General features: G+C 40.8%; 2 protein-coding genes across 7 annotated transcripts in view; both read left to right on the top strand.

The window, feature by feature from the left end:
• Positions 1–4,178: 4,178 nt before the first annotated feature.
• TMEM41B (transmembrane protein 41B) lies at positions 4,179–16,341 on the top strand. Its single transcript, XM_080345689.1, has 7 exons — positions 4,179–4,341; positions 5,942–6,059; positions 7,208–7,336; positions 8,999–9,092; positions 9,953–10,057; positions 11,958–12,096; positions 12,918–16,341. Exons 1-7 carry the CDS (start codon positions 4,287–4,289, stop codon positions 13,085–13,087), a joined length of 810 nt encoding a protein of 269 aa, XP_080201815.1. The 5' UTR covers positions 4,179–4,286; the 3' UTR covers positions 13,088–16,341.
• A 4,880-nt stretch (positions 16,342–21,221) lies between these two features.
• Positions 21,222–25,851, top strand: part of DENND5A (DENN domain containing 5A) — a 70,341-nt gene continuing 65,711 nt past the window's right edge. For all 6 annotated transcript variants that reach the window (XM_080345814.1, XM_080345813.1, XM_080345812.1 and 3 more), the window contains exon 1: positions 21,222–21,430. In XM_080345814.1, coding sequence (XP_080201940.1) covers positions 21,322–21,430 — 109 coding nt within the window. In that variant the 5' untranslated portion in view covers positions 21,222–21,321. The remainder of the gene's footprint in view (positions 21,431–25,851) is intronic.

The raw sequence follows: 25,851 nt of genomic DNA, 5'->3' as shown, positions 1-25,851 counted from the left end.
AAGTCTTTTTCAAGACACGTAAGGAATGATGTGACCAATCATGGCATCTCTGCATGCATTTCTGCTGGAATAGCATTCAGCCTCTCCAAAGGCAACAGCAGGCACAGGTTGTTACAACTTCTTTTCGCAAGCTACTGCCTGAGATGCCAGCAAAGTAGCTCCCTGTTCTGTGTAAAGCAAAATCAACTGCTTTATTCTAAAGTTTAAACTGTTAGTTGAAGAGAGTAATTTATTGCCATATTTATACATAACAAAAATGTTAAAACAACATGTTTTTCTTTGTGGTGGTCAGAAAGACAACAATAATAGGGGAAAGCAGGAGAAAAGGTTTCTAAATCTGCACTTCTCAAATTATACGCATGATTTACTTTTTGAGCAATGCTCCCATTTTTGATGATTTTCAGCTAGAAGGATCACTCTCGGTTTCTCTTCCTCCTTCCTCTTGCTGACAATTAGCATGAGTCAGTCTACAAAGCATCAGCAGTGTCAGTGACTCAGCCATGTGACATGTGACACGTGCTCCATCAGCCCATCTAGGTATCATTTTTAAAAAGAAGCAAACACAAGTTTTTATACTGTGGGAAGACAGCTCTTTCAATTTGATAAAAATAAAACATTCCATCCAACCACCCACAGAAGAAAGTGACTTCATATAGCTGACCACTTAGTTGCCACCCTAGCGATTGTCAATGTATTTTGTTTCTCTCCAGAAGGTCAAAAAAGCATTTTTCTTTTTGGTTTACATATAATTTGAAATAAGTAATATTCAGAGTTCACGGTATATTTTCCAAAAACTGGTTCATATAAAGCTTGTGGGTACTTGCTTCATTCAGTCTATAGCCTCCAAGTACAGAGTGCTGCTCCCACTGTTAAAGCCACTGACCGATCTCCAACTGGAGACCAGAGCACTTCCATCATTTTTTCTCTGCTGAACAAATATTGTGCAGCATATGTTCTGTATCAGGAAGGGCTTAGAAAGAAGCTCCAAAGACAGAGGAGATTTTATGTTGTTTATGAAGTTATACATTATGTATAGGGGATACTTTATACTTGATGAGAGTAAATCTATTTTCAGTCCACAGCTATCATTCTCAGTATGCTGTGAAGCAAGTGTGTTTCTGGCAGTGCTGATCTCAACCACGTGTCAAAGTTTCCTTGATCGCTCACAGAGTTCCACTTGCCAAAGCTCTTTCTCCTCTAAACACATAAGGGATGTGGCTCATGGTGGTATTTTTCATTCTTTGCTTTCTTTCCAGTAAATGAACCTAATTCAATGTTTTAAATAGAGGTTCTGAGATATTTTATTTACAGACTGAGTCCTAAGGAACATTCCTCAGAAACATCCCTCTTTTTTCCCCTGAGTGAACGCAGAGTTTCTGCTGATATTTGTTAGGTGCGGATGTCTTTGGAGAGGATTATTTAAATTGTCAGAGATACTGAACACCACTGGCAGTTTCAAAGTTTAGTAAAATAGCCAACACATCCACAACAGCAGTATTACTGCTAGGGGAACCAAGAACAGCATAAAACAGACAGTCTTCTGAAAATCCAGTCTAACAAATACCACTTATGCGGTATATTTCAACTTCAAAGCGATCTAGTTAATGAATCCTTAAATTTCACCCTGGCAGCAATTCAGAAAGCTGGAGCTCCATAACACTGAGTTGATTAGAGTTATCTTCTCTATTTTTAATGAGACATATACTAACACAAGGAGCTTACTGCAGAATCAGCATCCTGAGAACCATCTGCAGGCCATGTGCTTGTGCTAAATAGAAGCGGAAACATGGAGAAAATTTCTATTTCTGTAATTGTTTGTTGTATGTCTTACAGTGGTGTCTTGGACAATGGGAACCACATAAAATTCAGCAAGAGTCAGATGTTAGCCTAACCTGTGTTGTCAGATTACCTGCACACAGCGGAGGCTACGCAATACTGAACAGGTTAAAGAGAAGTCAGGCACTCACTGAAGCAGGCTCTGCCTGACTCGTTGCCTCTGAGTGATTACTGGACAACAAACACTCCAAACTGGGATTCATGCTCCACCATACAAACCCCTATGCCAAAATAAGAAATAGCCCTTGCAGCATATAGAACCTACTCTACAGCTTTTAAATTGTCATACATATTTTATTTACATTTTTCAGTATGTGCTGTTCCTACTCTGTTCCAGGATTACTTGGTAAACATTTTTCTGCATAATAATCTGATTTGCAATTTTACTTCCAACATTCTTCAGTTTAGTAGCTATTTGATATTTGTCAGAAGTTATCCAGACAAGAAAGAAGTCCTAGTGTTTGAATCATTTTACCTGGAGTACCAGAAGCAATGGGATAGTCAAAGAGAGATGACAAACATAATGTGCATTTACAAGAGGGGAAAAAAAAAGCAATCTGCTCTCGTGTCAGCAATTCTTATCTTGCTAGCAAAGACTTGAAAAGGGTTTGAAAAAACAAAGGATTCTGTCATCTGGCACTGATGCCCAGAGCAACAAGTTCATAGACCTGACTGGCTCCTCAAGGCACTAGCATTTTTGAAATAACAATTAAAAATATTAAAAGAGTGAACTACATGACTTAAAGAAATAATTTTAAATAATTTTATTTTAAATGTAAGAAACTGAGTAAATTAAAGCTTTATGTGAAATCTGCTAATGAGTGGAAGCTTTATTTGGAGTCAGATCACAATTTATAGATTGGATTATTTCCTCCCACTGGATTTGGCAGGAGCTGTACTTGGTAATAGCATATTAAACTATTTAAATCTTAAATGAATCATCAACTTCCTGTATACACTTACGCTGTAACACAAGTGGGTTTTGTACAGTGTAGCAATAAAGCAACGCTTTTAAGAGGTCTGCTGTGTGCTGAACTGCATTTTCCTCACTGCTTTACCAAAAAAATCTATGATCTCAGGAAATACAATCTGCAAAATTCTACTGCTTAGTTGTTGTATGCTGTAAAAGCAATTTTAAAATATATGATTAGTCATGGTATAAAGTTAGCAGCAGCCAGAGCATTCAGATAAACGAGGCTGAAGTTAATCTTAGAACCATGTCCAGCTCTTTCATTGGAGTCTCCTTTCTAGAAAAAGACCCTGAAGAAGGGCCAGGGATTTATAAGTAGCTACAACTGGAAAAGGAGAGAGGGAGTGACACACTATCTCCCTCAGCCAATAAGTCTACTCAGAAGCTTATGCAATGGGTGTTGGCTGCACAGTATCAGAGTGTTCTCTCTGGAGAACATTCACTGTAATGCTTCTCGCTGGTGGGGAGAGTTGAAAGGTTAAGAGATGTCCTATGGCCAAGACTGTATGAGGAAATAGGTGCTTCGAGGTGAGACACGGCTTGAATGCCAAGGAATCTGTGAACACTGGGAAATTATGCTTTGGCTTTTCTGGGTGATTTCAAACCTTCTGACTGACAGGAAGAGACATTAAGAAAATTCCGAGACAGCTAGAGGAGTCTTCCTTCTTCCCGCGAAAGAGCAAAAAAATTTGACACTGCGCACTGAAGCTTTCTTCTCGAAAGTGAGGAACAAACCGGCTCGAAAAAAACTAAAAAACGAAATGTAAAAAGCAAATAAGATTTCCTCAAAACCCACCGCCGCTCCGGCCCACAGCCGCTCACAGCCGCCCAGCCCCGCCACAGCCGCCACCGCGCGGCGCGAGCGGGCGCGAGCGGGCCCCAACGGCCCCAACCGCCCCAACGGCCGAGCGCTCCTCGCCGCCCTCTCTGAGGGAAGCTCCCAGCCCCATCCACAGCTGTAAAGCCGCTCCCAGCCCCATCCACAGCTGTAAAGCCGCTCCCAGGCCTCACGCCATTACCGAGGTAAACCAAGCCCGCTGAGAGGTTTTATCCTGCTGCCCTGCAGGCACGATCAGCCTTTATTTCCAACCGGGCTATGGCGCCGCCGCCCTCAGAGGACACCGCGCACCATATTCACCCTCATTGAGCGCACCGCTTATTACCGTATATATCCATATGGACTTCCCCGAAAGGAAGCGTTACCGTATGCACCGTCACTAACCCGCCGCCTAATTTCACGACGTGAAGCCCAACACGTGCTCCCGTATATGACAGCAGAAAAGCGCAAGCCCGTAATGCCGCTCATACACGCGGCGCCCCGGAGCGGCGCATGCGCCGTGCGGCGGCGAGGGCGGTAGCGCGACCCGGTGGGGTGAGGAGGAGCGGCCGGTCCCGCCTCCTTCCCGCGGCTCTCGGTGCCGGCGAGGCCTGACCTGGGCCGGATTCGCCGGCTGGCGAGCCCCGGGGGTAGCGCGGAACCATGGCGCAGCGGACGGCGGCGGAGAGCGCCAGGCAGCAGCGGCAGCTTCTAGAAGGTGCTGGGGGATTGGGGCGGCGGGGGGTGCGCGACCTCATCCTGGCAACGGGCAAACAACCGCCCGCCCGGGCCGGCCGGGCGGGAGAGCGGCAGCGCGGCCGCCTCAGCGCGGCTGGTGTGGGGGGGTGAGGCGGGTTCCCGCCGCCGGGCCTGTCAACCCCTGTCCTCCGAAATGGAGCAGCTGCCCGCCCTGCACATGATGAGGAAACACGCGTGGGTTCGTGTGTTATTCCACATCATGGCAGTACAGAAAGTAGCAGTGTCAGAAAGCGCAGTTTGCTGTATTTTGGATTTGCGTCCTCTTAGGTGTTTTATTATTATTATTGCTATTATTATTTGGTTTTATTTTTTCTTTGTCTCTGGAGAAAATGTTATTAAAATAACCACTGCTGAGTTATTCACACTTGTAGCTGCTACATGGATACTCCCTTCTCCTCCCCTGGCCTTAGAAGAGCTAGTGCACACCTGTGGGATCACGCTGACCTCAAGGCAAAAAAGCGTTGAAGCCAGTAAAATTGCCAGCTTGGCCAGCTGGCTGTGTTTTGTCTCTGGGTTTCATCATCCTTTTGCTGTGTTTCACAACAGTCAGGTGGCAGAGTGACCTGACCCACTCGAATGTTGGCATTGTAATCATGCCGCTGGCACCCACAATTGAAAATACAGCCTTGACATTTTTTGTGTTCTTCAGGTGACCAAGACTGATGCTCCCTGCAAAGCTGTGCTAGCCTAGCAGTGTCTGAGGAGAATGTTTTAATACATGCACACCTTAGTGTGGATGCAGAGAGTTCTTACTGTTTATTTCTGTCTTTAAAATTCTTCTGAGCATATAGCTCCATTTGTGCTAATCAGTGTATTGCATATATACGGTCATATTGCTAAAATCTAAAGTATAGAAGAGGCCTAAAATGTTATTTTGTCACTTATTGCACTCTTAATTATTTTCTTTACACAAGAATTTAAATGCTAATAAGAACTTCTATAGACATATTCAAGATTTTTATGTGAGCATAAAACACGTGTAGTTCCCAGGTCTGAGAATGGTAATCTTTATATGCCAGGCTGGTGTGTGTGTTTATATATGTTTTCTCCTGATGCATGTGTCTCACCCAGCTGGCTAGTGGCTTTGCCTGGTGTTCTTTCTTAGGAGAAAAAAACCCAAAATCTGTTAATGAGCTTGTTTCAAAGTTGTGTTGTACATACTGGAGATTTAACTTCAAGTTCAATCTCAAGTACACTAGACTGGCAGAAGGTTTCTGGCAAAAAAGGAAAAATATGTATGGCTTCCTTAGTTTTGCTCTGTTTTTTTCTCTTTACAAATGTATTTATTAACTGAGGCTTAAATTATTATGAATCATAGAAGTTGACTTCTATGGGATGTTTGCCAGTTTAAGAACTTCAGATTTATTTGGAAGCTTTCAGGGAATGTGAGCCGTGTGTTGCATATGTTATTGAAAGAATTGGTGGGAAGATAATGTCCACAGAGAGCTTACCTTAACATTTCCCTAAAGCGTAAGTTTGAAATCTGTTGTGAGATGTGAGGGTTTTCTTTTTGTAGTTGTTGTTATTGTGTTTTTAACTTCGTTTCTGTTAAATTTCAGGGAAAGCTCAGGCAGAAGGTGGATCAGCTCGGACATCACTTCTTATTTTAGTGTCCATCTTCTTATCAGCTGCTTTCCTTATGTTCCTGGTATATAAAAATTTCCCACAACTTAGTGAGTAAGTATGTCAGGAGAGATTAATTTGTTTGCTTTTCATTCAGTATGGAATTGTACAGGAACCTTATTTTTAAACTGACATTAGTTAATTATAGACATAGCCTTATTTTTTTTAAAAGGGAATTTGAGTTAATAACGTAGAGTGTCAGGATACAAAGCTCAAATTGAAATGCTAACCAGTAGGATCTGTGTAAACAGAGTTGTACTTGGCCTAGGGTTTCTGCTGCACAGCTTAGATACCAGGTTTTGAAAAGATACTCTCTGTCACGTTAGCAAGGGTAGTCCACTATGTTCTTAACCTTCTTCAGTTGAGAGCCAAAACATGCCTGGTTAGGGGTAGGGCTGTTTTAAAATTCCTTATGCACAATTCCTTGAGATGTTCCTTGTGCAATGGTATAACTAGAGGGTGTCGTGAGGAGACATCCTTCCTCCTTCATATCTAAGCTTCACGTTCTCTTTTTCTTATTTTTGTTGCATCTAGTACTTGTCTTGAAGAGGTAGATAGTTTGATGAGATGGAAGCCTGCTTGCTGACAACTTTCGTTTTTTCTTTTAGTGGTTAATTTTCTGTCTGATTAACTTGCTCAACAAGTTCAGTTTGCAACTGTCCAATCACTAAGTCTGATACAGAGGAAGAGAGGACACTCAACTGTGCTGCCCAGGGTTGCACCAGATTAAGGTGTGACATGAGATTTTGCTCTTAAAGCTTTGTTTGCGAGATAAAGCTCTGCTACTTTTGCTGCACTTCAAATGTTATGACCCTAGCGTTGAGGTAGTTACAGTTGGTTTTGGCTGAAACGTTGACTGCTGTTCGGTTGCCAGTGTTTGGTTTGAGTAATTATTTCTATTTGATCACTACTTGGTAAGAAAAAGAGAGTCCTAGAAATGAAACAGATTATTGTAATGAATTTAAAAAATGGCTTGCAAATACCTAAAATTGATTATTTGCTGATATAAAACACACTGTAAATATTAAGTATTCATCTGAGAATGTGATCACAACAATAATCATGTGGTCTCTTTGCTGAGGTTGTAGTTTAGTAATGTAGTGTATCTAATTGTTTGTATATTCAGTAAGTAATTTTACTATATTGTTTGATTTTATTTACCACCATTCCTGCTTTTTTTTTTTTTCTTTTTTTTTCCGCAGAGAAGAAAGAGAATCTATAAAGGTTCCAAGAGATATGGACGATGCAAAGGCTTTGGGAAAAGTCCTGTCCAAATATAAGGACACATTTTATGTTCAAGTGTTAGTGGCTTATTTTGCCACGTATATTTTGTATCCTTCTTCTGACAGTTTTCATGTAATCATATTTCTTTGAAAAGTAAATCAAAAATACGAAGTGATAAATTCTTGATCATGGGTGACACAAATATTCTAACATCTTCGAACTTAAAACCATTTCTTATGTGTTTCAGTATGCTTTTTGTACTGTAAGAAAGCCTTGAGTAGAAGGAAATTGATGCATGCAGGTATAGTAGTAAATGCTGTTGGGGATTTGCATGCAGCTTCACCTTGACTGTCTGTTATGGACAATATTTTTAGCTTTGATATTAGACTTGGTCTCATTTTAGTCTCATGCTAACTTTTTAAAATGCAAACTGAATTGCCGGTTAGAAATTACTGTTGGTTTTCAAGGAAAACTGTCTAGTGCAGTGCTCTTCCTTGAGATGTTCAAAAGTGCTATATAAGGGTAATTTACAGCATATACAGCATTTCTGAAGGAAAATGTCTTGAGCTTTCTTTGATCCCTGCAGTCCCCACATTCCAAAAGTGCTTTCTGCCTAGGGAGACACAAAGGCTACCTGTGTTCTGTGTTAACTTCTTTTTCTTGAGTGCTGAATATATTAATTAATCATTAAACACACTCCTAACTGGAACTCTTAACTGAAGGTTAATAACTTTGAGAAGAGGTCTGTTTCATAGTTTAATGCAGAAGGCTTTTGTAACTGAGAAAAATCAGTGCTGAACGTGCCATTAATAATTATCCTCTAGCTCAATCTTTTTAAATGTAGTTCACAAATAATAGATTTATGAAGAGAATTAAAATATTATTTTATACCTTAACAAGAAGTAGAATGGAACTGGCTGTTTATTGAACTACTATAACAGCTGATGTGACGACACTTACTATCAGCAGTAGACTGTGATCAGTTGAGAATCATGTTACAGTTATCTCAGAACATTGTCATTAGAAAAAGCTGTTCTGGTTGTAATTGTTTCTTAGAAAAAGCTGTTCTGGTTGTAATTAATTTAAGGGAGATTATTTGGCTTTTTGATATTTCAATCAATTCAACTCAGATAAAATAGTGTGCAGCTTCATAAGATATCTGTTTGGGGGCATTACATCATAGTTTCAAGTATGCCTAGTGAGCCTTAAGCTCAACAGCCTGTTCACGTATGTTGCAGAAACTTAATTTTTGCCTTTTTGAAAAATTCTGGCTGGAATTAATGATCATGTATCCTAGTTATTTAGCGATTGCACCATGTCTGTTTGTAAGGAAGCAGTAGTTGCCTTCATAAATGTCAGTCTTCCATGAAACTCCCAGTAGTTATGGGCTCGGACAGTTCTGGGAACTTTTAAGAGATAATAACTGACATCTGCATCTTTCTAGTCAACAATGTAAAATCAGAAATATGTGTTTTCTGTAATGTCACAATAAATCCCCAGTGTCAAGTGTGGCACAGATAAACAAAAAAATGTAGTACAGCTTTTATTATTTAGTGACTGATTTTTATATGTGTAATGATAAATCTACTTCTTGTTTCTCTGTGCTCGGGCTTCTTGTGCTAATATACAAATGGTATTTTGAGGTAAAGATCTTTAGAGGCTATACCTATTTATGTGTTTTCAAATTGTAATATGTATCTTGTCTGCTTATAAAATTAAGAACTGGGTAGCTTTTTAATTTAGTTTTTCCTTAACTAAGATGCATCCAGCTTACAAACGTTTGCTATTCCTGGGTCTATATTTCTCAGTATCCTGTCAGGGTTTCTTTATCCTTTTCCGCTGGCCTTATTTCTTGTTTGTCTGGTAAGTATGGAAAACAGTTTGTGAGGGTGTGTATTTCTATCTATTTGGAATACAACCAAGCATCTGAATTGTGTTTGAAATGGTCAGAATCTGAGTGAAATGGGGTATACTTTAGTTTGAGGAATTAATGAGTTCTCATTCATCTGTGTTATGAGAATGGTGTTACCCACAAAATTCACTGTAGCACTGGGTGATGATCAAAAAAACTAAACGGTTTATCCAAGTTTTATTAATAATTTTATTAATAATTTTCTGAGTGTAAATCAGCCAGCGTTTACTTTAAATTTGGCTGGTATCCACCAGAACCCAAATGTAATTTCAGAACAAGATTACTCCATTTTTATTATCACGCTACAGAACACATGTATTTTAAAATGCCTTAAATATCCACAAAGCTTAATTTAAGATACGAAATGTGTTATTGACAACCTTCACAAAATATCATGTACAAAAGATGCGGTCATAATGAGCCTTAGTTTTTAAGAACGAGAAAATTGAGGACCAAGGTGATGAATTTCCAAGTTTGAATCTCTTTAATGCCATTGTGCCCCTTATTTGCAAAACTTTCACTGTTCAAAAATCTTAAAATAGAACTGCAGAAGCACTTGATATTAACTGATAAGTAATCAACACTGTCTACTTCGAATGTTAAGATTGATCTAAATGCCTTGCAAATAAAGGAACTGTCCTGTGTCATCTTGGGTCAATAACATTCATAGGGGGTGTGTGCCTGCTGCAGAAGGAAAGCCCTTCAGCCTCAAAGAAGGGTCACATAGAAGCAGGCTCTGTGGTTTAGTTAGTAGGGATAGAAGGTAAACAGTTTCTGCTCATTTGTTTGTGTTTTGTTTTTTTTCCCCCAGTGCTCAGGACTTGGAGCTTCATTCTGCTATATGCTTTCATACCTAGTGGGACGTCCTGTTGTATACAGATATTTAACAGAAAAAGCAGTAAAATGGTCAGAACAGGTAAAGTTTCTAGAGATGCTGAAATTTGACAGAAAACGTATAGTGGAATAGCATGGAAAACTAGGGGGTCTTGTGCTCATGTGTCTAGTTACAAAGAACGGATTCTTACTCCTTTCTGACACTGTGTAGTTACTTTCTCTGAGTGTTTTTAAACAGTGGGGAGTATTCCTGATTTTATGGTATTTCCTGCGAGGAAGTTGTTTTTACCTAGGAAGAGTTTGCAACTGATAACCCCTCCAGTTTAGCTAATGTCAATAGGAAACCTCTCCAGTTTCAATTTAAAGTAATAGCATCAGAACTAATGAAAGCTGGGATTGTGTTTTTATAGGGGAAGAAAACCTGTAGCTGTATGTCTAATTGCAAAACCTTGGTTTGAAGATGTTATTGTGGTTGGAGCATTTAGAAACTTTCTCTTACAGTATCCGGTAATAGTTTCAGCAAGTGTTAATTGAAGTTAAAGATTTTTGCAGTACAAAATCATAGTGTGATTAGTATTTGACCTCATGTCTCTTGCTTTGATACTCTCAAACATGTTCAAACAGATTTTTTTTTTTTCTTTGCAAGTATGAAGCACAACTTATTACTGTAATCCGGTCAAGATTTTTGAATTGCATAAAAATATCTTAAACTTGTTCGTCACTAGATAAGATGTTGAGCTGTGCCTGGCACAATTGACCTTATTAAATAATATAGTAGTGTTTTGACCCTTGACCCAGGTCAAGCTTAATATTGCAGTATAATCTTGAGGCTGTTCGCTGAGTAGCAAATGGTTACTATTTCCATTAGTAGAACTACATATGTAATTATATGTGCAGCTCATATCTCACTGTTTCCAGGTTAATTGGACTTGTCATGCTTGCATTTCGAGTGCTAAGATGTTTTATATGTGAGATTAATTAATGTTTAAATATTTGTCCTTCACTAAGATTAAAAAAACCACAGTGGTATTATTGAACAATAGCAGGGTTACTGACTTTAGTGTTGCAGTTAAAGCTAAAGTTGGAGGAAAAATAGGGTTGTGACTGGGGTGAATTGCTACATGAGATTTCAGATGGAATTGCAGTCAGACCAGGTTTGATTTCAACTGTTTGGGGCCATATGATCATGCAATGTTTAGGCTTAGGTTTAGTGAAGGCCTGCCAGGAGAGGCCAGAAGTGGTGAGTGCTTTGCTATCCATATAACTTGCTTTGAGGTGACAGTTATTGTTTGAGAGGGCTGATGTGCCCAAGCCAGGCTGGAAGGAGAAAAGGCTTTCTGTAGTACTAGTGTAAGGAGCTGGGCTAGACTTGAGAATATAATGAAGACTGTAAATAAAGTTGGGGCTATTGTGGTTGCGCCTGGGTAAATGTTAATGCTAGGCATTCTCATGTATGAGTAGATAGGTTTTGCAACTCTATTGGCAGCAGCCAGCTGATAAACTTTAGAGCCATGACCTGGGTAAGTGTTACAAGTTTGATTATGAGCTAAGACAGAATGAGTTGAGGACAGACTTCATTGATGGTTCCTACAGAAGCTTTAGAAATATGATGGCAAGCTGGCCGTGTTGACTGGGCTACAGTTAAGACAGGCAGGGCTTGCTGCACTAAAGTTAGGGTTAGGTGTGCTGCTGTGCCAAATTATTTATTTGCTGTTTAAGGTGGCTGATTCAGACACATCATCACCACGCTCTACCATAGACTGGTATTTCTAGACTAACTTCAGTTCTGTTTAACAGGTGATTCACTGATGACTCTTCATTGAGTCACTCGTTGCTTAACTGATTTTTTGTTTGCAACTTGTAAATGTCTACAAAAGATACACATAAAAATCCCCTAACAAACCTTTTCTGGTAAAATCATTGTGTATTTTCAAGGCAGGGATAATTTTACTGATTTTGTTTCATTGGTTTTGTTTTGGCAGGTTGAACGACACAGAGAGCACCTCATTAACTACATAATATTTTTGAGAATAACACCTTTTCTTCCCAACTGGTTTATCAATATAACATCTCCTGTCATTAATGTGCCACTGAAAGTATTTTTCATTGGCACTTTTCTAGGTAAGAATTCTGGCTAGTGAACTGCAGTGTGGGGGTAGCCAGAAAAAGGGATATTCTTTGCATCAGTCAGTACTGCTGTTCGGCAGAGATCACCACCTACTGGGCGGTGCGAAGTTTACACAAAAATATTGCTTTTGTACTTTCCGATGTGTGTGGCTTATACCATCAAAAGATTTTAATGGTCAGGACTATTCTGATGTACTGGATGAGAGGTAATGAGCCCAGGCTTAATTACTTGCTTAAGGAAACATACATTACATGAACACTTTATTAGTAACTTTTTGGTCCACTGCATAATACTTCTATAAACTTATATTTTGAGCTCAGCATAGTTGTGTGAGGATGTATGTGATTTCAATCTGAAGGATTGTTTCTCCCCTTTCCACTCCGTTTTGTTCATCATAACATACCTTCTTAGGAGTGAATTAATAATTTAACTAATGTAGTGCTAAAACTTTAGTTTTGTAATTGGTATATTTTTACAAATACTTTGTAATCTGGCTAGGACATAATTTGTATTTTTCCTTTATGAACTTAAATCAGTTTATAGAGAGACAACCCGAAATCTGCAGAGTCTAATGAGCAGAGATTATTATCTTTTCCTAGTCCTCTGTTTTTGAGTTGGTGTTAGAAGTATAAAAAATGGCATAAAGAAAGGTCTTTTGAGAAGTGTTTTTACACCCCTCTTTAAAGAAAAAGTACAAGGCAACAAAGTCTGCAGTTTTTGTTGTTAAAAGTTAGATGACTGATTTATGTGGTTTGTTTGGGTTTTTTTTCCATTTTTTCACCCTAACAAGCTGTTGTTTAATTCCCCGCTTCAGGTGTAGCACCACCGTCTTTTGTAGCCATTAAGGCAGGAACAACGCTGTACCAACTTACGACAGCAGGGGAAGCTGTTTCCTGGAACTCTGTGTTTGTTCTGATGATTCTAGCCATCCTCGCCATCCTACCAGCTGTCTTCCAGAAGAAACTGAAACAGAAGTTTGAATAAGGATCAAACTGGACCAGAATTTCCCATACTTCATCTCAGGATCAGCACTTCTGATATTTGTACATTTGCTTTTCTATTGGATCTTAAGCAATTAAAGGGGAGGCTTGTAATTGATAAGAATGTCTTTAAATGAACACCATCTAAAATGCAAGGAACTGTGTTCAGAAGTGTACTGCATATAGTTTTGTAACCAAACCATAAGTGGTTTACTTTGAGAAGGTGTTTGTGGGGCCCTCAGGATGAGGGAAGTGAAAACACAGATATAACATTTTGCTCTGATTATCTGCAGAGCAAAAATTGTAATGTAGACATAAACCACAGATAATGCTTTCTAAAACTTGCAAGAAAAAAAACCTTAATTATTCAGTGCAGTTTTGTAACACTCTCTGTAGGCTTGCATGTGATCTGGTCTGATTACATTTCTCATCAACAATTATTTAGTTCCAAAATAATAGCATAATAACGGTGCTCACTCAGAAACAAAGGTTTTTTGCAGTACTTTAAGTACAATGATATTCATTCTCATCCTGATTGTTTACTTCTATTTATTAGTGCTCTGTGGACTTAAATACTTGAACCTACTAACTGCTTTATTAACTGGATTAACAAAGGCAAAGTGTCACATCATCCCCTCTTGTCCTCTGTACAATTTAATTCTGGAAGAGGATATAAGGAGGGAGAGAGCAGGCTAGATTTTTTTATTGTGGCTGGCTTATGACTTCAAGTTCTAATTTTAATTTTTTTAGTGTTGATTATTTTGTCAATATTTCACTTGCATAGATTTATCCTGCCAATTTAAGAAAATGATTGTATGGTTATAGAAAACTCTCAGTGATATAAAAGTATGACTTTAAGCAGTGTAATATTACCATTTCTCAAGCAATATTTAAAGAGTATAAAATTTTCCATTGCAGCTCAATTAGCTAGAAAGGTCACATACACAAATTGGTGCAGTTTTTGTTAAAGAGCTGATTCCAAATAATGATCAAAGCATCACGTAACAGAAGGCTCATGTGTCAATGTATATAAAATTGAAAGGATGATTCCATTGTCTGGTTAGTCAGTAACTGGCAATAGGCAACCAGCTATGATTCACCTTTAAGTATATATATTCACTGAATAAGTTATATGATACATCCCCTTGTATGCTTATAACTGTTGTGGTTTGTTGTATTGTCCGTGGAATCCCATCAAATGAGGCCCTGATCAGCAAGGACCTGGGGTGTGCATATAAGTTTTATCCTACTGAAACCAGTGCTGCTTATAAGCTTTAAGTTGTGCCTCTGGAGTATCTTGCTGAAATGGGAGTTGACACATTACCATATGCTCCAATTCAGGGGTTTATTTGTCTGTATCCTCATGTCAACTCATTGTATGATACATCATTGAGATGTAAGAGAACAGTTCCATAAATGTGATAATGTGAAAGGTACTGGTACCTTTAAAGAGTTTTGTTCTTTTTGTAACATCATGCTAATTGACTCCTTCATTTCATCACAGTATTACATGTAAATATATAGTAAATATTATTGATACACTATTTGTCTTTATTTAAATCTGAGCTGCATAGTAAATGGTATTTTTTACATAGGTAAAGGAATTAATATAACTTCTGTTTGCAACTTTATTGTAAGATCATTTAGCTTCAGCAGTTGTTTTGTTATTTAGAATTTACTCTAGAAGCGTACCTTATTGGCATTTAAAACTGAACAGTGATTATTTTTATTGCTGTGGTTATAATCTCAGAGGACATCTACCCAAGGGATTTATTCCATGGTAAACCTGAGTGTGAATTTAGGTGTCATGAGCAAGTATCCCCTGGACTACTGAGTGTGAAGTCACTGTAGATTTACAACCTATGTTTCTGCATAGTTAATTTTTTCGTGCAGATAAACTCTCAGAATAAATTACCTACTACTTATTGTCCAGAGGCTTTTCTCAAAATTTCTCTGAGTTTCTGGTCAATAACAGATACTATTGTAAAATCCCTTCTATTCTGTATAAAGCCAACGTTTTGGTGGAACTTTGACACTAAAGAAGGAACCAAACTATGTTTTAGTTTAATGTGAATCATACCATCACTTGACATTTTCACTGAGTTACATTTCACTCTAAGTGGGATCAGCCTGTGTTACTGAAAAACCTGCTGTGTTTCAGCCATAGACTGGGTTTGCATCATAGTGGCTAAAAGCCTTAAGACCTTAAAAAGGTTGAAAATATGGTTCTTTCCCTTTGCAAAATCTTTGCCTTTTTTAAACCTGTCCCTTCTGCGTTTATCTTCAGCTGCCAAGAGCCTCAGGCAGTTTCCTGCCCTATGAGTACTACTGACTGGTGTGAAGATAAGGAAGGCCTTGTGGAAAACCACTGTGCTGTGGAATACCGTACTAGCCTGCTCTTTTCTTTAGGGAATCCAGCAAGTGATCCAAGACATAGCCATAACATTTTGACAGGAAAGTGTCTACCATGAAATACAACGGAAAATCGGGAAGGGGTAGCTTTGGGTTTGTTTTTTTTTTAATTGCAAGGAATTTTGAGCTATTAGGTGACCCGTTAATCTTTTGGAATTTTTTCTGGTATGCGCATGACATCATTACTAAATGTCTCTTGCCATTTGATAATAAAGCTATGATATAAAACAAGAAACGTTGTATTTTTGAGTACAGTGAAGCATGCTGAACTTCCCACTAAGCTTATTTTTTTTAATTAACCTGTTTAAAAGGGATGAGTTCTTATTAGATGGTATTTTTAATGACTGATTAAAAATTAAACTGAGCTGATTACGTCTGTAAATGAGATTCATTCTGTTTCTGCCTTAATTTCAGAATACCTAGGTAAACTTTACTTCCTTTTCCATCTGAGTTCAATTTCTTGCATACAACAGTAATTTCAAAAAGTTTTTATATTTTGCACTGGAAGGCAATTGGGTCTAAATTCTTTTATCTCCTTCAATAGAACCATTTGCATAATTTGCTTTTTTTTTTTTTTCTTTTTTTGCCCCATGAATTCTGGATATAAGGTTAAGACAAGAGAAGCAAAAGTTTAAAAAATGATAAGACTTTCTTTAAAATATTAGTGAGCTATACTGTTTTGCAAAGTCAAAACATTTTTGACAAGTTTGAAGAATTTTTTTGTGTTGTTCCTGAGAATATCAATCATATCTAATTTCTGTGATAAGCTAGCTTTGTTACAGTAACTAAAATGCAGTGTGGATTGCTCTGCTTTGCATTAGAACTGAAGTATGCTGCCTGCCTCATACCATGCAGTTTACTCTGGATTAAACTGAACAACCAGCAGAATTGACTCAGCCAGGTAGCTGATCAAGGACTCAAACACCCAGCAGCTACTGCAGGTATGTTTTTACAAATGTAAGAACTAACAGACTTCATGAGAGCTGTTGCTACGGGATTTAAATTCATACCTCTAGTGTTTTGTACTAGAAAGATTAAAAGGGAACAAAAGGGGAAATGCATTTCTTTCTGTTCCTTAGTCACGTATTTTTTTCTTTCGTTCTTGTAAGCTATGACAGTGCAGTGATAACTGGGAATTGTGGGAGCTAAAACACCAAGAATCCGACCTTCTAGTAGAATTCCTCCATTCAAAATTAAGTTCAGCACAGTGAACAAATCCTGTCCATGTGAATGCCTATCCATTCCTTTGCACCCACTATGGAGCCAGTACCAGAAAGGGGAGGTCTAAGCATCCCTCAAATATATGAACAGTTTTTCTTAATGTGGGACAATCTCTGTTGCAAGATTACAAAATAGGATTTTTTTTCCCTGGGAGGCTGAAAATACAGGTCAAATTATAGTAAGTTTTTCTTCTGTCATGAAGATTGTGAGGTTTGTGAACCATATATTTTATTGTGAAAATGTCACAAGGGAAATGAAAGAAGTTTTGACAGGAGAGCAGGATCCAGAGTGAGTTTTTCAAATTTCCCTCAAAGATAAGTTAGTTATTCTGATTATTTTCATGACCAATTGATGTCTTGCAATGAGAAACATTTCCATGTAACTCACAGCTGGTGTCCTTAATAGCTTCAGGTTGTCCAGACTGAAAGAAGTTATGGCCTTTGAAAAATGGCAATTAATATAAATAAAAGCATAATGTTTACTAACATACCATTTCTCCCTTTCTTCTTCTTGAACATATTCCACCTAGTGTAATATTTCATGTTCCATTGTTTTACAGTACACAAGGAAGAATCTGGGTCTGGATTGAGAGCTAAGATCAATGACTGGTGTTAAGCTATGCGAGAGGCCTCATAAAAGCTCCTTTCTGTAGATAATCTTCAAAACAGAAAATTCTGCACGATTTGTGCCCTGGTATAGGAGGACGTGTGTCAGGCGATTGGTGTGCAGGCCATACTCCAGATACCTGCTACACGGGTGTCGCTTACACTAAACGCCTTGTCATTAAGCAATCGCAGCCAGTGGCAAGTGTCTAGTTTTGCAGACTGGAGAGGATTGCTTTAATGGTAAGTGTATATGTGTATATATATATTTTTTACAGAATCCAGGTAGATCCCATAATCAAAGTAGTTAAAAGACATCATATCCAATCAGCAGCCTGACAACTGTAGTGATCTGTTGCTGCTTTGAGCTCTGTTACCTTTCTGAACTTACTTCATCATGAGAAACAGCTGCACAGAAAACAGGCAGATACCCTATCTCAGAATTTCTCACTTCTCTGAGCAGTGTTGAATAGAACTGTAACTTGCTGTTTGGGTTTCTAACTGCTTATTAAGTAAACTCTTCCAATAATAATGATTCTGATTGTTGGCAAAATAAGTTTGAGTTAACTAGTATGAGGAATAATCAAGATATGTTCACATTAAGTTCTGTCTTCACTCCTTTAAAAATACTTTATTCTCTTTGATTTAAGGCTTGAGCTTGAAAATCCCAGTCTTTTGTCATTGAAAACAGCAGCTGAATCAACAGTGGTAGTCTTGCCAAAGACAATGAATCTTTTAAGTCACTTCCTATTTACTAATACAGCTTTATGATTCTCTGGCTAAACAGTCATTGTTTCCACAGTTTTCACAATTTCACAGATTTTCTTCAACATCATAAAGAATACTTTCAAGAATTCTTAATGCAGAGTGTCAATGCCGTACTCAAGGACATACAAGCAATTTGCAAAATTTTCTGAAAAAATTGCCATATTTTTGGTGTTTCCTGTGATGGAAACATTGCTCAAGAAGATGGACAAATTAAAGCTACTGGCCTTTGAATGAGATGTCACAGGTCTTGCTTGTGGTCACTGGGCAAGAGTATTCAGAAGTGAAATAATCAAGGCAGGGGGAAGATAAAAATGGAGAAGAGACAAAATGGAGAGTATTCCAGCTGCCTGGGTACACCTACTGGATCCCTGGATTTAAGAGAGACCAGGCTGTAAGCTGGCTAGAAAAGCTGAATATTTATCTGACAAAGTATGAATGAGCTTTCCACAGCAAAAATTGTGGTGACTCTTTCTTACTTAATTTTTTTTGTTGTTTCTGGTTCATGCAGTTCCTCCCCTCTTGTTCCTTTCTTGAGGCAATTCAAAACAAGTCTGAATTTCCTAGTCTGAGACTCCTTTTAATAAATATTTCTTGTCCCTTAACCCATTGCATAGCAAGGCATGTGTGTTTTAGATAGTGCTGCTCAGCAGTATTTTTGGTAATTCCCTGCTTACTTACTGGCCCATCTAACCTTATTTGTACGTGTACATGTACATGGTTGTCGCTGGAACAGTCAAAGTGCAAGTAAGAACAATTTTTTATTTCCCCATTTTACTCTTTGAAGAAAAAACAAACAAAGAACCCCAACAAAACCAAACTGCTAATACCTGTGCAATACCTTTCTTGCAAGTCCTTCTGTTATGCTCAGGCTATGATTTCTGTTAATAAGCATTAAACTACAGTTCAGGCTTATTCAAAATAAGTTTACCACATGCTGAATATGTTGTCCTTTGCCACACTGAAAGCTGAGAAGCAAAAAAAGGCTAGAGAACACAGCAGAATAAAAGCAACCAGATTTAGGTAGTTCTGTTCTCTGTTGCTGACTACTGCAAGCCACCAGGCAGACTCAACCTAAATGTGTATGTTTACTGTTGAGACTTTAATATTGCTCCTAATCATCCTGCTATCTTTATTGAAATATCTCCCTCAGGTTCACTAGTGGTTTAAAACTAAACTGTCAGAACTGTCAACCAAATCTAAGCAACACTTTCACTCCATTCTGTGGAGTGAATATCCACCAATATCCATTCTGTGACCAATCCCATCTTAATCAAGTGAATACTAATAGCACCAGTGCTTCTTACAGTTTTTCCTATTTCCCAAAAGGGTGGAAAAGCTCTCCACAATTCACTGGGCAAAATGGCATAAGAACTCAATTATTGTACTGAAAAAGGCTGTAGAACATTGACAATGAAGTGTTCTAGCACCTGCAAAGAACTCTCTCTGTTTTGGCAATGTAAACTCAAATATGTGGAGTTTCATACGTGGTTTAACCTGAACTAGCAAGATGGAATCCTCTTATTGATCAGTCTGGATGTCAGTCAAGCTCTGCCCCATCTCTGCCCTGCTTCCCTCACACCCATGGGCAGAGGCTCAGAAAAACTCCTTGGCAGACAACAACAATTAAAAACATTAACTCTGTCTGGGGCGTTATCTTCTTGTTCTCAAACTAAGTAATGACCACACTAGCTATGAAAAAGAAAGATTTCTAACTGCATGAAGAAAATAAACTCACTTTCAGCCAAACCAGCACAATATGCTCGATAGCATGTTAAGTTAGATTAGTGCCAAATTAATTTGGCATTATGGATGCAACCTTAATTACTTGGGCAGCCTTGGATAATAATCCTAAAAAGTTTAAATTTCTCCTTCTATAAGCCCTGCAAGATTGGGAAGAGTTATGATGTGAAAGCCACAAGTGGAGAACTAAGTGAGGAGAGAAAGGGCAACTACTTACAGACCTAACTTCAGTTTCACAAAGCTATCCCTGGTGCCCCTATGGTCAGTGGAAAGACACACTCAGCCCAGAGCATGGGTACGTGTTATCAGTCCCTCAGGAGCTTGGTTGGAGCCATTCTTCTTTACCTGTTCACCAGGAGTTGTTTTCCTTTCCATGCTGGGGTGGAGGGGGGGATTTCACTCAGCTGTGCAAGCCCAACTGTTCAGAGTTATGTCTGTGATGTTAATTCAAATAGAAAATAAACAAAAAAACTCACAAAAAAACAATCCCAAAAGCACTTCCCCTGCAGGCACCCTCCCTCCCCCAAGGCCCCGGCCCGGTTGCAGGGAATGGCTGCTCCATGAAGCTGTGGAGTCTCAGCAACCGTTGGAGCCGCAGCCTTCAGGGCGCAGGGATCAAAAGCTGTCAAGCGGCAGGGGAAGACCTAAATCCAGATGTGCTCGCAAAGCACCACCACTAACGTGCTTTGGTGAGGAGCCCCTGGCAGAGCCTCCTCATCCCCGCCAACGGCAGGGGAGCAGCAGAGCCCCCTCATCCCCGCCAACGGCAGGGGGGGGCAGAGCCCCCTCATCCCCGCCAACGGCAGGGGAGCAGCAGAGCCTCCTCATCCCCGCCAACGGCAGGGGGGGCAGAGCCCCCTCATCCCCGCCAACGGCAGGGGAGCAGCAGAGCCTCCTCATCCCCGCCAACGGCAGGGGGGGCACAGCCTCCTCATCCTCGCCAACGGCAGGGGGGCAGCAGAGCCTCCTCATCCCCGCCAACGGCAGGGGGGGGGCACAGCCTCCTCATCCTCGCCAACGGCAGGGGGGGGGGCACAGCCTCCTCATCCCCGCCAACGGCAGGGGGGGCACAGCCTCTCCCTGGCTGCGGAGCGTCTCCGAGGGGAGCCCCTCAGCCAGCGCGGACACCTGGCCCGGCGGCACAGAGCGGAGCTGCTGTCTATCCCGCGCTGCTCTGACCGCAACCCCTCACGGCCGCTCACCGGCCCCACCGGCCGAGCAGCCCCCGCGGCGATACCGCCCCCCTGGTCCCCAGCCGGAGCAGCAGCATCACGTCATCCCCGAGCGCAGGGCGCATGCGCAGCATTGCGGTTCCCGGCCCGGGCCGCCCCCCCGCGGGAACAGCTGGGGGCTGTACCCACAATGCCGTGCGGCGCTGCCCGCTCCGCTCCATCATGGAGGCGGCCGCCGCAGCTGGCGCAGCTGGCGCAGCGCTGCCGCCCGCCGCCGCCCGGCCCCGCACCCCCTGAGCCCCGCGCACCCCTCGGGCTCCAGCATGAGCGGCGGCAGCGGGGGCGGCTCCTCAGCACCCGGCCGCTTCGCCGATTACTTCGTGATCTGCGGGCTGGACACCGAGACCGGGCTGGAGCCGGACGAGCTCTCCGGTGAGTGGCCGTGGGGCCGCGGCCGTTGACGGTCGGCTGGGTGGCGGCGGCAGGATGGCAGCTCCGGGGGTGGGGGGCGGCCTGGCCGCCTCCCGCTCCGCGGACCCCGGGCGCCTTCTCGGGCGGCCCCGGGCACTGCGGGGGGAGCTGTCGGGAGCTGCCGGCGCCTCCGCCGCCCCCCGCCCCGGGCAGCGCCGCTTGTGCCCTCGCCGGCGGCAGCGGCGCCCGGGGGTCTGAGCGGCTGCCCGAGCGCTTGCCGTGCAGGAACGCCCGGCTGCGCACAGGCGGGTGTCTGTAGGAGTGCGCCCAACTTCTTAAAAACCCAACGAAGTGTTGTTTTTAAATGGCCTGTTCAAAGTGAGGGTTGTGGTGGTGTTTTAGATCATCTCGGTCTTGACAGCAATCTTCTGCGCTCCTTTTGGAGCTTGGTTGCGTTTGTCAACTTTGAGTCAGGCTCCTGGACATTTGAAAGACGCAGGTAATCTTAATGAATCCTGTTTTGGAGAGAAAGCGAAGACTTTTGGCTTGTTCTGTATTCAGTTTTATTATAGCATAGGATAAGAATTCTCTTCCAGCAGTATCCGAAAAGAAATCGGATTAGGAAGTAATGACTCTGTTAGATGAGAGTGTTCACACCGAATACACAGCTAAGCCGTATTGCTCTCTCCCACAATACTGTTTCAAATCTGTGTTTCTAAGGTTAAAAATCTGTTCTTTGTTTTAGCAGCACCTTGTTCCAGCTTTAGTTTCACTGTACTGGTTTCAGTTAAATTAGGTTGTTGCTTAGTATCTTTAACTGTTCTGAAAGATATAGGAAGGTGGTGGTAAAAACCTGACTTAACATCAATAGTTATTTAATGTATTTGAACTCAGAGCTTGACCAATGATATGTTTTTTCCTATTTCCCGCCCCCCACCCCCATTGTATTTACTCCTCCCCCAACACTTGTTTCTTGCAGATTGAAATTTCTGTTATTAGAAATGGCTTCTTGCATTGAACTCTCCTAAACTTTGACTGTGATGGAAACGTTAACGATTTTCTTTTAATTACTTCAAACAAAATTTCTTTTTCGTTCCTCATGCTGAGCAGTACCTTTCTCTAAAATAATTAATTGTTGTCTATTGTTAAAATAACCGTAGACTACAATTGGAGGCATAAAGAGTGAATACAGCATAAAGGTCTGCTCTATAATGGCACTTTAAATTACAGCATCAGTTTAATTTAAGAAATCCAAGAGAATAAAATGCAATACAATTTAATTGAAGGATTTGTGAGGTCCCACAGATTTTTCTTGATTAAATCACAAGTGAACAAAGTTTCTAGATTGAAAACAGTGTCTGGTGTTAATTTGGTTATTCATCTACTCTGTATTTGTGTAACATAGTACAGGGCTACAGGGCACGGTCAGTAATACTCCATGATCTTGATAGGAATATGAATAACTCACATGATTTAATTTAAACCCAGCAGTGTATTACTTTGAGCTGGCTATCTAATAGGAAACTGGAAGACATCAGTGACTTTTTAAAAAATATTCTGTCTGAGTGGGCAGGTCTGAAAGCTGGAGCATGATGTTCTGTCTGCATTTGCTTTCCCAGTCAAGGACTGCATCTATAGTATGCAAAACTATAGCGTGCAGTATATCTTGGACTCTGCTATTCTACCGTGATGCCATAATGTGGTGCTTCTTATAAGGTGTAGGTTTTGGGGAGTGGGAATATGTTTTAGTGTTTATGAAGGAGACTGGTTTTTGCGTGATTTGAAGAAAGGGTTTAAAAAAAGAGGGGGGAGGAGGATAAAATTATGGTAACGTCACAGCGTATGAGCTAGCTGGAATTCCAGTGCTTTTTCTTGAGTTTGTTGTATTATTAAAAATGCATGATTCTGTGACTGATAATGCCTTTAAATTGTGTCTTAGGTTATAGCCTCCTCCAGCTTGCGCTGATATAAATGGAAAAGGCCTCTGTTGATTTCGGTGGCTTTTGGATAAAGCTTTGAACCACGTTGTACTTCCTGGATGGCTTTCTTGTTTGAATGAAAGGGTTATTGTGCGCTGTTTTTCTTCCCCCTCCTTCTTACTTCTGTGCTGAAAAATAGATGCTGAATCCTTGTACTGTTGAAACAATTTGCTTCAGAAGTGTCCATTGTTGGAAGAGAGGGGCTGGCGCTTCATGCGGTGGGTGCAGGGCTGGGGAGCGGGACGTCTCCCCGCGCGGCGCGGCCGGCACGGCGGGTCTCTCCAGGGCTTTCCTGCGTCAGGGCTGCCGGAGCAGGCCTGGCATGATGTCATCGCTACCCCGGCGCTGCCAGGGCCCCCGGGGATGCTGCCGGCACACTTTGTTCTCGCCCAGCTGATGAAATCGTGTGTTTTAGGTATTCAGCCTTCGTATTGATGACACCGTGTTTTCCGCAGACTTATAAATGAAGCATAAGATCATGAATTGATGCTCAGTCTAGTTACTTTGCTTGAAGAGACACCTCTGATAGTGTTTTTCCTTTGTATGTTGGAAGCTGACTAAATAGCATAGCTGTAACACTTTTTCCTGAAAACATTGACTGACTGGTGGAAAATGCACACTATAACATATACACACATATATATGTTTGTTTTCTTTTAATATAGTAAGAAACACTGTATTTTTCTAGTTAGCATGGGTTAAGGATAGCATGTTCTCTATTGCCAGGGCTTTTTAATCTCCAAATTCAAGTGACCAGGTTATCAGGGCATCCTTTCTTATTTTGATAATTGTGTTCCCACTGCGTGACCTGTTAAAACAGAAAAAAAATTACTAGATGGTAGTAAAACAAAACAAACAAACAACAAGAAAACCAACACTGGATGAAGCCTAAGCTTCTTCCCCTGTCAGTTGCTGAACTGGCTGGACAAGAGAGGAGCTGAGGCTCATTTCCACATTTCCTGGTGGTGCTGATGTACCAGAAGTGATGGCAGAAATCTCTTAAGTACTCTACAACAGTTTGTTACAGTTACATATCCTTCATGCAGGAAATCACAGGACGGCTGAGGTTGGAAGGAACCTCTGGAGGCTGTCAGGTCCGACCTTCCCGCTGAAGCAGGGCCACCTAAGGGCAGTTACCTAGGAGAGTGTCCAAATGATTTCTGAATATCTCCAAGGGTGGAGACACCATGACCTCTCTGGGCAACCTGTGCCAGTGCTCAGCCACCCTCACAGTGTGGAAGGGTTTCCTGATGTTCAGATGGAACTCCTATGTTTCAGTTTGTGCCCATCACCTCTGGTCCTGTCACCGGGCATGACTCAAAAGAGCCTGGCTCTGTCTTCTTTGCACCTTCCCTTCAGGTGTTCATATATATTGATAAGGCTCCCCGGAGCCTGCAGGCTAAACAGTCCCAGCTCTCTCAGCCTTTCCTCATATCAGAGATGCTCAAGTCCCTTAACTGTCTTTGTGGCCATTTGCTGGACTCTCTCTACTATGTCCATGTCTGTCTTGTACTAAGGGGTGCAGAAGTGAGCGCGGTGCACCAGGAGTGGCCTCACCAGTGCTGAGCAGAGGGGAAGGATTGTCTCCCTCAACCCGCTGGCCATGTTCTGACTAGTGCAGCCCGAGATACCATTTGCCTTCTTTGGGGCAAGGACACACTGCTGGCTCACGGTCAACTTGATGTCCACCAGGGAATCATGAAATACATCAACTACCAAAAATCTTCTGTGTGTAATCTAACTTATCATAATGCTGCAGCATTATGATAGGATTTCTTAATTTAGGCTGTATGACTGTGCCCTGGAAAGGTAATGAGAATGAAGTCATGCCTCATCTCATCTTCGAATGGGAGTCCCTTGTCTGTTGAGTTAGTTAGATGTTGTCTGAATAATAGTGGAAATACTTGCATTATATGGAACTATTGGAGTTTTTGTTCTACATTCTCTTTCACTAAAGATTTGGGTTTCTTTTCCTCCTCTGTGGTGTGTTAGTTTTTAACAATGACTTGTCAATATAGTTTATTATGTAGTCGTAAAACAAAGGATGTACTTGCCATTGCATTACGTTTATGTGTAGTTGTAGTCTGGGAGTTGCCGTTACAAAATATAGAACTCAGACCCAAATATCTGGGCACCATTTTCTAAACTAAGATTTTCTGTTGCACATGCCTTAGTAGTCTCGAATGTCATATCATAAAGATGGTAATAGTTATTTCAGAAATAACAGTGTTACAAAGGAGAAATAGTGTAAAAAAAAAATAAAAAAGATAAAATGCTTATAATCTTTGAAGAAAAGATTGATGATTTAATAATATAATTATTTTTAAAAAATCTTACTCTGGAAGGCTCAGGCCAGTGACTAGTCTGTAACCTGTATTTCTTTCGGCCTTTCTTCCCAGTTTGAGCCTGGTCTTTTAAGGTTTGGCCCAAAAATTAATTTGTTCAGTAGATGGACTTGTGTTT

This window comes from Nesoenas mayeri, assembly GCF_963082525.1.
Source record: "Nesoenas mayeri genome assembly, chromosome: 5".
NCBI lineage: Eukaryota > Metazoa > Chordata > Aves > Columbiformes > Columbidae > Nesoenas > Nesoenas mayeri.
This window is presented reverse-complemented; position numbering and strand designations above follow the sequence as displayed.